At 44.6% G+C, this 12,500-nt stretch overlaps 1 protein-coding gene and 1 long non-coding RNA gene across 2 annotated transcripts in view; one reads left to right on the plus strand and one right to left on the minus strand.

Moving 5' to 3' along the window:
- LOC121548184 (vacuolar protein sorting-associated protein 13C) overlaps positions 1–12,500 on the minus strand; it is a 199,802-nt gene that overhangs the window by 69,688 nt on the left and 117,614 nt on the right. The window contains 8 exon segments of the mRNA XM_045209946.1: positions 2,678–2,811; positions 4,212–4,337; positions 5,196–5,360; positions 5,584–5,688; positions 6,005–6,394; positions 6,611–6,908; positions 11,362–11,483; positions 12,385–12,500. The exon segment at positions 12,385–12,500 is cut by the window's right edge and continues 45 nt beyond it. Of these exon segments, the coding sequence (XP_045065881.1) occupies positions 2,678–2,811; positions 4,212–4,337; positions 5,196–5,360; positions 5,584–5,688; positions 6,005–6,394; positions 6,611–6,908; positions 11,362–11,483; positions 12,385–12,500 (1,456 nt within the window).
- On the plus strand, positions 252–1,493 carry LOC121548186. Its single transcript, XR_006657704.1, has 3 exons — positions 252–783; positions 1,009–1,120; positions 1,197–1,493. It is a non-coding gene; the product is annotated as an uncharacterized LOC121548186 (long non-coding RNA).

Here is a 12,500-nt window from a genome sequence, read left to right on the forward strand (position 1 = left end):
TTAAGGGTTAGGGTTAGGGATATGGTTAGGGTTAGGTTCAGTCTAACCTCTGTCTGTAGGTGATGGTAACCCAGGGTGTATGGTTAGGGTTAGGGATATGGTTAGGGTTAGGGATAGGGTTAGGGTTAGGGTTATGGTTAGGGTTAGGGTCAGACTAACCTCTGTCTGTAGGTGATGGTAACCCAGGGTGTATGGTTAGGGTTAGGGTTATGGTTATGGTTAGGGTTAGGGTTAGGGTTAGGGATATGGTTAGGGTTAGGGATATGGTTAGGGTTAGGGTTAGGGTTAGGGTTAGGGTTAGGGTTAGGGTCAGACTAACCTCTGTCTGTAGGTGATGGTAACCCAGGGTGTATGGTTAGGGTTAGGGATATGGTTAGGGTTAGGGTTAGGGATATGGTTAGGGTTAGGTTCAGTCTAACCTCTGTCTGTAGGTGATGGTAACCCAGGGTGTATGGTTAGGGTTAGGGTTAGGGATAGAGTTAGGGTTAGGGTTAGGGATATGGTTAGGGTTAGGGTTAGGGTTAGGGTCAGACTAACCTCTGTCTGTAGGTGATGGTAACCCAGGGTGTATGGTTATGGTTAGGGTTAGGGATAGGGTTAGGGTTAGGGTTAGGGTCAGTTTAACCTCTGTCTGTAGGTGATGGTAACCCAGGGTGTATGGTTAGGGTTAGGGATATGGTTAGGGTTAGGGTTAGGGTTAGGGTCAGTCTAACCTCTGTCTGTAGGTGATGGTAACCCAGGGTGTATGGTTAGGGTTAGGGTTAGGGTTAGGGTTAGGGTTAGGTTCAGTCTAACCTCTGTCTGTAGGTGATGGTAACCCAGGGTGTATGGTTAGGGTTAGGGTTAGGGTTAGGGTTAGGGTTAGGGTTAGGGTCAGACTAATCTGTTAGGTGATCCCATATGGTTAGGGTTAGGGATAGGGTTAGGGATAGGGTTAGGGTTAGGGTTAGGGTCAGTTTAACCTCTGTCTGTAGGTGATGGTAACCCAGGGTGTATGGTTAGGGTTAGGGATATGGTTAGGGTTAGGGTTAGGGTTAGGGTTAGGTTCAGTCTAACCTCTGTCTGTAGGTGATGGTAACCCAGGGTGTATGGTTAGGGTTAGGGTTAGGGTTAGGGTTAGGTTCAGTCTAACCTCTGTCTGTAGGTGATGGTAACCCAGGGTGTATGGTTAGGGTTAGGGTTAGGGTTAGGGATAGGGTTAGGGTTAGGGATATGGTTAGGGTTAGGGATATGGTTAGGGATATGGTTAGGGTTAGGGTTAGGGTCAGTCTTACCTCTGTCTGTAGGTGATGGTAACCCAGGGTGTATGGTTAGGGTTAGGGTTAGGGTTAGGGTTAGGGATATGGTTAGGGTTAGGGTTAGGGATATGGTTAGGGTTAGGGTTAGGTTCAGTCTAACCTCTGTCTGTAGGTGATGGTAACCCAGGGTGTATGGTTAGGGTTAGGGATATGGTTAGGGTTAGGGATATGGTTAGGGATATGGTTAGGGTTAGGGATATGGTTAGGGTTAGGGTTAGGGATATGGTTAGGGTTAGGGATATGGTTAGGGATATGGTTAGGGTTAAGGGTTAGGTTCAGTCTAACCTCTGTCTGTAGGTGATGGTAACCCAGGGTGTATGGTTAGGGTTAGGGATATGGTTAGGGTTAGGGATATGGTTAGGGTTAGGGTTAGGGTTAGGGTCAGTCTAACCTCTGTCTGTAGGTGATGGTAACCCAGGGTGTATGGTTAGGGTTAGGGATATGGTTAGGGTTAGGGTTAGGGTTAGGGATAGGGTTAGGGTTAGGGTTAGGGTTAGGGTTAGGTTCAGTCTAACCTCTGTCTGTAGGTGATGGTAACCCAGGGTGTATGGTTAGGGTTAGGGATATGGTTAGGGTTAGGGATATGGTTAGGGATATGGTTAGGGTTAGGTTCAGTCTAACCTCTGTCTGTAGGTGATGGTAACCCAGGGTGTATGGTTAGGGTTAGGGATATGGTTAGGGTTAGGGATATGGTTAGGGATATGGTTAGGGTTAGGGTCAGTCTAACCTCTGTCTGTAGGTGATGGTAACCCAGGGTGTATGGTTAGGGTTAGGGATATGGTTAGGGTTAGGGTTAGGGATATGGTTAGGGTTAGGGTTAGGGTCAGTCTTACCTCTGTCTGTAGGTGATGGTAACCCAGGGTGTATGGTTAGGGTTAGGGATATGGTTAGGGTTAGGGATATGGTTAGGGATATGGTTAGGGTTAGGTTCAGTCTAACCTCTGTCTGTAGGTGATGGTAACCCAGGGTGTATGGTTAGGGATAGGGTTAGGGTTAGGGTTAGGGTTAGGGTTAGGGTCAGTCTAACCTCTGTCTGTAGGTGATGGTAACCCAGGGTGTATGGTTAGGGTTAGGGATATGGTTAGGGATATGGTTAGGGTTAGGGTTAGGGTTAGGGTCAGTCTAACCTCTGTCTGTAGGTGATGGTAACCCAGGGTGTATGGTTAGGGTTAGGGTTAGGGTTAGGGATATGGTTAGGGTTAGGGTCAGTCTAACCTCTGTCTGTAGGTGATGGTAACCCAGGGTGTATGGTTAGGGTTAGGGTTAGGGATATGGTTAGGGTTAGGGTTAGGGTTAGGTTCAGTCTAACCTCTGTCTGTAGGTGATGGTAACCCAGGGTGTATGGTTAGGGTTAGGGTTAGGGTTAGGGTCAGTCTAACCTCTGTCTGTAGGTGATGGTAACCCAGGGTGTATGGTTGACTACGAGGGCTGGAGCAGCTCCATCATAATAGTCAGTGAAGCTGATCACAGTAGAGTTGTCTGAGATGTTCACGTCCACTACCACACCTCCATACTATAACAGACAGGAAGAGAGGTCACAGGAAGAGAGGTCACATGAAGAGAGGTCACAGGAAGAGAGGTCACAGTTCAAAGGACGTCTACTACCACACCTCCATACTGTAACAGACAGGAAGAGAGGTCACAGGAAGAGAGGTCACAGGAAGAGAGGTCACAGGAAGAGAGGTCACAGGAAGAGAGGTCACAGGAAGAGAGGTCACAGGAAGAGAGGTCACAGTTGAAAGGAACAACATTGGAAAGTTCAAGGCCGTTGCAGACAGACAAAAAAGGTAATCCCTTCTAACCGAGAACGTGTTCTCTTAGTCAATTAACCTGTTAAATTAGGGTAAATCCCTTCTAAACGAGAACGTGTTCTCTTCTCAGTCAAAGAACCTGTTAAATTAGGGTAAATCCCTTCTAAACGAGAACGTGTTCTCTTCTCAGTCAAAGAACCTGTTAAATTAGGGTAAATCCCTTCTAAACGAGAACGTGTTCTCTTCTCAGTCAATTAACCTGTTAAATTAGGGTAAATCCCTTCTAAACGAGAACGTGTTCTCTTCTCAGTCAATTAACCTGTTAAATGAGGGTAAATCCCTTCTAAACGAGAACGTGTTCTCTTCTCAGTCAATTAACCTGTTAAATTAGGGTAAATCCCTTCTAAACGAGAACGTGTTCTCTTCTCAGTCAATTAACCTGTTAAATTAGGGTAAATCCCTTCTAAACGAGAACGTGTTCTCTTCTCAGTCAAAGAACCTGTTAAATTAGGGTAAATCCCTTCTAAACGAGAACGTGTTCTCTTCTCAGTCAAAGAACCTGTTAAATTAGGGTAAATCCCTTCTAAACGAGAACGTGTTCTCTTCTCAGTCAATTAACCTGTTAAATTAGGGTAAATCCCTTCTAAACGAGAACGTGTTCTCTTCTCAGTCAAAGAACCTGTTAAATTAGGGTAAATCCCTTCTAAACGAGAACGTGTTCTCTTCTCAGTCAAAGAACCTGTTAAATTAGGGTAAATCCCTTCTAAACGAGAACGTGTTCTCTTCTCAGTCAAAGAACCTGTTAAATTAGGGTAAATCCCTTCTAAACGAGAACGTGTTCTCTTCTCAGTCAAAGAACCTGTTAAATTAGGGTAAATCCCTTCTAAACGAGAACGTGTTCTCTTCTCAGTCAATTAACCTGTTAAATTAGGGTAAATCCCTTCTAAACGAGAACGTGTTCTCTTCTCAGTCAATTAACCTGTTAAATTAGGGTAAATCCCTTCTAAACGAGAACGTGTTCTCTTCTCAGTCAACGAACCTGTTAAATTAGGGTAAATCCCTTCTAAACGAGAACGTGTTCTCTTCTCAGTCAAAGAACCTGTTAAATTAGGGTAAATCAGGTCAGTAATGTGTTGTGTATTTACAGGGACAGGACACTGACCTGGCCCATGCCAAGCAGGGTGCCGTTGTCCTGTTTGTTGAAGAAGAAGGACTTGGAGTTGGAGTCCGAACCCACCACCCGAACACACAGCTTCCCTGTGATCAACTCTGGCCAGAGGGGGATGCACTGGAAACACAGGGAATAGAACAGACAGTCAGACAGATACAGGGAAGAGAACAGACAGTCAGACAGATACAGGGAAGAGAACAGACAGACAGACAGTCACAGGGAAGAGAACAGACAGACAGACAGACAGACAGACAGACAGACACAGGGAAGAGAACAGACAGACAGACAGACAGACAGACAGACAGACAGTCACAGGGAAGAGAACAGACAGTCAGACAGATACAGGGAAGAGAACAGACAGACAGACAGATACAGGGAAGAGAACAGACAGACAGACAGTCACAGGGAAGAGAACAGACAGACAGACAGACAGACAGACAGACAGACAGACAGACACAGGGAAGAGAACAGACAGACAGACAGGGAAGAGAACAGACAGACAGACACGGGGAAGAGAACAGACAGACAGACACGGGGAAGAGAACAGACAGACAGACAGACAGACAGACACAGGGAAGAGAACAGACAGACAGACAGTCACAGGGAAGAGAACAGACAGACAGACAGACAGACAGACAGACAGACAGTCACAGGGAAGAGAACAGACAGACAGACAGTCACAGGGAAGAGAACAGACAGACAGACAGACAGACAGACAGACACAGGGAAGAGAACAGACAGACAGACAGACAGACAGACAGACAGACAGACAGACAGACAGACAGACAGACAAACACAGGGAAGAGAACAGACAGACAGACAAACTTATGCTCAGACAGAGGAACATGCTCATCATCACGATTACAATCATGATTACGTTCACACACACAAACACACACACTAGGTCCTCACAAATACAGTCACAAATACAGTAATACGAACACACACACACACACACACACAGTAGGTCCTCACCTCCGAAGAGGAGATGTAGTGCCACTTCCCGTTGACGCTGCCCTCCTCTGTCTGAACCTCTCCCACCTCCAGCTCGTAGGAAGACTTGTTGACCAGCGTGAAGAACGGACTCATGGTCACGATCTTGGTCACGTTGAAACTACTCATCTGGATGCTGACGCCAACCTACAACACAAGACTAAACACCGTCAGACTCTACGTCCTCACAATGTGACTGTAGTGGCTAAGTGGGTTTAAAATCATGGTGCATGTAACACCATAGTTGTGGGTTCGAGTCCCGCACGAGCCACCGAATGGTGTTCACTGTAAGTCACTTGGATAAAAGCATTATATGGTAAATGAAGGTGCATTCCAGAGTTGGGACTCTTTGTGTACGTTGTCATCTCACCAGATAGTCCATGGTGTTGGCAGGGCATCTGACACACCCATAGCTCCCCACCGTGTCCAATGAGAATCCATCAGACCAGGAACTGGTGGACACACAGAGCTGCAGCTGTAGAAAGACAAAACCCCCCCCAGTGTTACTGAGAGAAACAACTTGATCTAAAAAGGGGGTAAAAAAACGCTTTAAAGATGCTGTGTGTTTGACTGGTGTTTCTCACACCTCTCCTTCAGGAATCACGGACGTTTCACAATTATGTTGTATCCTTAAAACTAGCACACCTGATTCAGCTATGAATGAATTGATCTGGGATATATCAAATTATATTAATATAATATAATATTAATATATTAAATTCATGGAGCAGTTTGGGGGTCTGCCAGGAAAGGTTTGAGAAACAGTGTTAGACAGTCAGATGCTTCCCTACCTTGTTCTTGCTGAAGATGTTCTTCTTCTTGAAGGAGAAGAGGATTACGTCCCTGAAGTCCGAGGCGTGTTTGACGGAGACGTCCTCTGCGCGGTACTGCAGAACCCTGGACGTCTTATTGATGATCCAGTACGGGCTGAACACCGCCAGCGTCAAACGTCCGTGCGGCCGCGTCACGTGCACGCTCAGGTCCACAGTCAGCTTCTCGTCCGAGTCGCAGGTGAAGCACACAGGGAAAAACTCCTGCATGTCCTGGGCGATGCGGATACGGCTGGACCAGTTCCGACCCTGGTATTTGACCAGGACCACCTCCATGATCTCACCTCCTATACGGGCGTTCAGGATGTCCGCCGTGCTGCCCTCCCGGAGCTCATGGAACTCGGCCGAGCCCTGGAGAGATGGATTAATGGATCGATAAACGTTTTTTTATGAAAACTTTATCTTCTAGGAAAGTATCTTTGCATTGTAGAGATGTCTCAACATGGCATAAAACAGGAAATAATGAAATCAAAGTCTAGCGGCTGATCATTAGATTCTGCTTATATCTTCTGGTCTACGTTAGGTCCTATCCTAGTGACTGTCTTCATGTTATCTAAGCGTTATTACCTCCAGTAGATATCTGAAGCTGTAAGGCAGAAGGTTCCGGAGGGTCACAGCGGGGTGGAGGTGAATCACATAGGCAGGGTCCCAGTCGTCCTCTCGCTGGGAGGAAATGAAGGCCAGGCGATCGGGCGTGGCCAAGGTGGTCACCTGGAGGGGCAGGAAGCTGCTGTCCGCCGACGGACACTGGAGAAGGGACCGCACCTCAGAGCTCAGGTGGACCTGCTCCTTCCAGGCGATACAGGTAGACGAGGGCCCGTACTGGCCCTCCAGGCGCCCGGCTGGCTGGAGGAAGAGCTGACACCTATAGGGGGAGAAGAAGACGAGGAGACGGCGTTTAACTAACAATCCACTAAACATAACCCTAGCTGACATCTGCAGCAGAGACCGAGAGAGGAGTGGAGCAAGGTAAGGAAAGGGGAGTCTGTATAAAAGGACTAGAGTATTTGTTTAAATCCCTAGAATATTTGTTTAAAGCCCTAGAATATTTGTTTAAAGCCCTTGAATATTTGTTTAAAGCCCTAGAATATTTGTTTAAAGCCCTAGAATATTTGTTTAAAGCCCTTGAATATTTGTTTAAAGCCCTAGAATATTTGTTTAAAGCCCTAGAATATTTGTTTAAAGTCCTTGAATATTTGTTTAAAGCCCTAGAATATTTGTTTAAAGCCCTATAATATTTGTTTAAAGCCCTTGAATATTTGTTTAAAGCCCTATAATATTTGTTTAAAGCCCTAGAATATTTGTTTAAAGTCCTTGAATATTTGTTTAAAGCCCTAGAATATTTGTTTAAAGTCATAGAATATTTGTTTAAAGCCCTAGAATATTTGTTTAAAGCCCTAGAATATTTGTTTAAAGCCCTAGAATATTTGTTTAAAGCCCTAGAATATTTGTTTAAAGTCCTAGAATATTTGTTTAACCCATGTAAGTCTAAGCAGTTTGGAATTGCTTATCTGACATATGGATCTATTTAGCTTTTTGATTTTGAATTTTACGACCCCTTTAGGTATCCGTCATGCCATTGTTATGAACGTTCTCAAGCCGTCATCTACCGGTGGCACCATAGTGGTGCCCTGAAGTGGTGAGAAGCCCAGTCATTCTGGACAGAGGCTAACTACTGTTTAATCTAAATGTCACTATAGTGGCTGGAAATACGATGACATTGCTAAAGTAGTCAAATATTTAGTAGGAAACAACTTTGCCAGCATTATCATGTTCGTCAAATTTACTTTAGACAGATGGCAATGTTGTCATTAGCTAGCAAAGTTCGTCAAACATAGCTAGCAACGCTAACTAGTTAAAATCTGGTGGCCTCCCATCAACCTTAGCTAGCTAACGTTATACTGCATATCTAAAGTAAATATGGCGACATCAAAATGACGACAAAAGTTTTTCCTACTAATTATTTGCCTCCTTTTGAATGTCATTGTATTTCCAAGCCACTGTAATGCACTTTTGATGAAATCTTCATCAGCGCTCATTGACGATACATTGCGTAGAATGCTCAGTCCGAAACGAACGTTCAAAACAATATTGTGACGAAACATGCAACTCATGAATATCTAGGAGATACAAGAAAGCTTAATATATATATTTATATATATACACAGTGGGGAAAAAAAGTATTTAGTCAGCCACCAATTGTGCAAGTTCTCCCACTTAAAAAGATGAGAGAGGCCTGTAATTTTCATCATAGGTACACATCAACTATGACAGACAAAATGAGGAAAATAAATCCAGAAAATCACATTGTAGGATTTTTAATGAATTTATTTGCAAATTATGGTGGAAAATAAGTATTTGGTCAATAACAAAAGTTTCTCAATACTTTGTTATATACCCTTTGTTGGCAATGACACAGGTCAAACGTTTTCTGTAAGTCTTCACAAGGTTTTCACACACTGTTGCTGGTATTTTGGCCCATTCCTCCATGCAGATCTCCTCTAGAGCAGTGATGTTTTGGGGCTGTCGCTGGGCAACACAGACTTTCAACTCCCTCCAAAGATTTTCTATGGGGTTGAGATCTGGAGACTGGCTAGGCCACTCCAGGACCTTGAAATGCTTCTTACGAAGCCACTCCTTCGTTGCCCGGGCGGTGTGTTTGGGATCATTGTCATGCTGAAAGACCCAGCCACGTTTCATGTTCAATGCCCTTACTGATGGAAGGAGGTTTCCCTTCAAAATCTCACGATACATGGCCCCATTCATTCTTTCCTTTACACGGATCAGTCGTCCTGGTCCCTTTGCAGAAAAACAGCCCCAAAGCATGATGTTTCCACCCCCATGCTTCACAGTGGGTATGGTGTTCTTTGGATGCAACTCAGCATTCTTTGTCCTCCAAACACGACAAGTTGAGTTTTTACCAAAAAGTTCTATTTTGGTTTCATCTGACCATATGACATTCTCCCAATCCTCTTCTGGATCATCCAAATGCACTCTAGCAAACTTCAGACGGGCCTGGACATGTACTGGCTTAAGCAGGGGGACACGTCTGGCACTGCAGGATTTGAGTCCCTGGTGGCGTAGTGTGTTACTGATGGTAGGCTTTGTTACTTTGGTCCCAGCTCTCTGCAGGTCATTCACTAGGTCCCCCCGTGTGGTTCTGGGATTTTTGCTCACCGTTCTTGTGATCATTTTGACCCCACGGGGTGAGATCTTGCGTGGAGCCCCAGAACGAGGGAGATTATCAGTGGTCTTGTATGTCTTCCATTTCCTAATAATTGCTCCCACAGTTGATTTCTTCAAACCAAGCTGCTTACCTATTGCAGATTCAGTCTTCCCAGCCTGGTGCAGGTCTACAATTTTGTTTCTGGTGTCCTTTGACAGCTCTTTGGTCTTGGCCATAGTGGAGTTTGGAGTGTGACTGTTTGAGGTTGTGGACAGGTGTCTTTTATACTGATAACAAGTTCAAACAGGTGCCATTAATACAGGTAACGAGTGGAGGACAGAGGAGCCTCTTAAAGAAGAAGTTACAGGTCTGTGAGAGCCAGAAATCTTGCTTGTTTGTAGGTGACCAAATACTTATTTTCCACCATAATTTGCAAATAAATTCATAAAAATCCTACAATGTGATTTTTTGGATTTTTTTCCTCAATTTGATTGTCATAGTTGACGTGTACCTATGATGAAAATTACAGGCCTCTCTCATCTTTTTAAGTGGGAGAACTTGCACAATTGGTGGCTGACTAAATACTTTTTTCCCCCACTGTATATATATATATATATATATATATATATATTACACATATTTAAGCCGTTTTTTTGGGTACCTTCATACTTCCATTAATATTTTTTAACGGTCCCAGTTACCTTCAGACAAGTGGGAGTTGTAGAGCAAAATGTGTTCGTAAGAATCTCCCCTTTCAACAGTGGAGTCACATTAGTTTGTAGCCCAAACGGTTCGGACACTACAAACAAAGAAGTTGGCACATCAACGGTACCGACTTCAGACGAGAGGTCGTAGAGCAAAACGGAGAACACCATCGTGTTCGTGAGAATCTCATCTTTCCATAGAATGGTCACAGTTTGTACATCAAACCGTTCGGACGCTAAATACCTTGTTTTCAGGATGTCTCATGGTCTGACAAACACCGCTCTGGCTCTGCCACCTTTCACCGCAGATGCAAAAATGTGACACTAGTAGATGCGGTGGATTGAGACAAAAAAACATATCTCTAGGTTAAATTGACGGATTTTAATGGGGATTTTTTAATGTAATTTATCGACTCTAGGGGGTAAAGCCCTAGAATATTTGTTTAAAACACTAATATTTGTTTAAAGTACTAGAATACTTGTTTAAAGCACTAGCATACTTGTTTAACGCACTAAAATATTTTTGTGGTGCCCCTCTCTCGAACGTGGACCTTCGAGCCGGATAATGGAACTCCGAGACCGAGCAAGGGAACACCTGGATCTCCCAATCTGTCCAGCTCAGCAGACATCAACTTCTCTTAATTTCCTGTTTACTTATTAGCATCTCATAAATAGTATCCTTTGTCCGTACGCTGCGATCACCGGCCTTTCAGAAGCTATGTTGAAATAGAGCTGTCCATTCACATGATAAGTAACCAATATAATTATGTAAAATTGTCCTTAGAGCACATTTGAGACGTGCCGCTCACACGTGCAAACAGCTGATAAAGTGTATCACACTTCCTACGACGATAAGTAGAAAATATAATTATGGCAATTCAAGGAGAAGTTACTAGAACACTCCTTGGTGGGAACAAGTACTAGTGACTGGTGTCATACATGTGTGCTCTCTGAGGAGGATGGGAACAACTGGGCTACCAACATGGTTATTACCTGTATGAGTCCAGGGCTACCAACATGGTTATTACCTGTATGAGTCCAGGGCTACCAACATGGTTATTACCTGTATGAATCCAGGGCTACCAACATGGTTATTACCTGTATGAGTCCAGGGCTACCAACATGGTTATTACCTGTATGAGTCCAGGGCTACCAACATGGTTATTACCTGTATGAGTCCAGGGCTACCAACATGGTTATTACCTGTATGAGTCCAGGGCTACCAACATGGTTATTACCTGTATGAGTCCAGGGCTACCAACATGGTTATTCCCTGTATGAGTCCAGGGCTACCAACATGGTTATTACCTGTATGAATCCAGGGCTACCAACATGGTTATTACCTGTATGAATCCAGGGCTACCAACATGGTTATTCCCTGTATGAGTCCAGGGCTACCAACATGGTTATTACCTGTATGAGTCCAGGGCTACCAACATGGTTATTACCTGTATGAATCCAGGGCTACATGAGACTCTTTCTCAGGCTCTGCCAATCCTATGTTAACCAGACCTCTGGATGTGGGGCAATACTTCAGGATGGCAAACGGCACTGAGAAATGGTTCTGGATCTGGAACACAAAACAACATTGAAAAACTGTGAGTTAAGGATGACATAATCATTTTTTAACTCAATGGAAAAAAAGATTTTACTGTAATTGAAAAGTGCTGAATAAATCAAATGTGTTTTAATAGCAGCTGCTTTCATGTTGCAAGTCCACAGACGTGTTCCTCTCTACTGAAAGCTGTTGAGCATCTATAACCTACAGGAGGACAGCTCCATAGAGAGTGAGTGATGCAGGACAGCTTCATAGAGAGTGAGTGATGGAAGACAGTTCCATAGAGAGTGAGTGATGGAGGACAGTTTCATAGAGAGTGAGTGATGGAGGACAGCTCCATAGAGAGTGAGTGATGGAAGACAGTTACATAGAGAGTGAGTGATGGAGGACAGTTCCATAGAGAGTGAGTGATGGATGACAGCTCCATAGAGAGTGAGTGATGGAGGACAGTTCCATAGAGAGTGAGTGATGGAGGACAGTTCCATAGAGAGTGAGTGATGGATGACAGTTCCATAGAGGGTGAGTGATGGAGGACAGCTCCATAGAGAGTGAGTGATGGAGGACAGCTCCATAGAGAGTGAGTGATGGAGGACAGCTCCATAGAGAGTGAGTGATGGAGGACAGTTCCATAGAGAGTGAGTGATGGAGGACAGCTCCATAGAGAGTGAGTGATGGAGGACAGCTCCATAGAGAGTGAGTGATGGAGGACAGCTCCATAGAGAGTGAGTGATGGAGGACAGCTCCATAGAGAGTGAGTGATGGAGGACAGTTCCATAGAGAGTGAGTGATGGAGGACAGCTCCATAGAGAGTGAGTGATGGAGGACAGCTCCATAGAGAGTGAGTGATGGAGGACAGCTCCATAGAGAGTGAGTGATGGAGGACAGTTCCATAGAGGGTGAGTGATTTGCTGACCTGTAGGGGAGAGCGGACGGTGATGACCTTGTTTCCTTCTGAGGCGTCTACCTGCAGCAACACCGACACGTCCTCCTGCAGCATGGGATCTCTCACGTTATACAGCCTCCTGCCAG

Source organism: Coregonus clupeaformis, chromosome 32 (assembly GCF_020615455.1).
Source record: "Coregonus clupeaformis isolate EN_2021a chromosome 32, ASM2061545v1, whole genome shotgun sequence".
NCBI classification, from domain to species: Eukaryota; Metazoa; Chordata; class Actinopteri; order Salmoniformes; family Salmonidae; genus Coregonus; species Coregonus clupeaformis.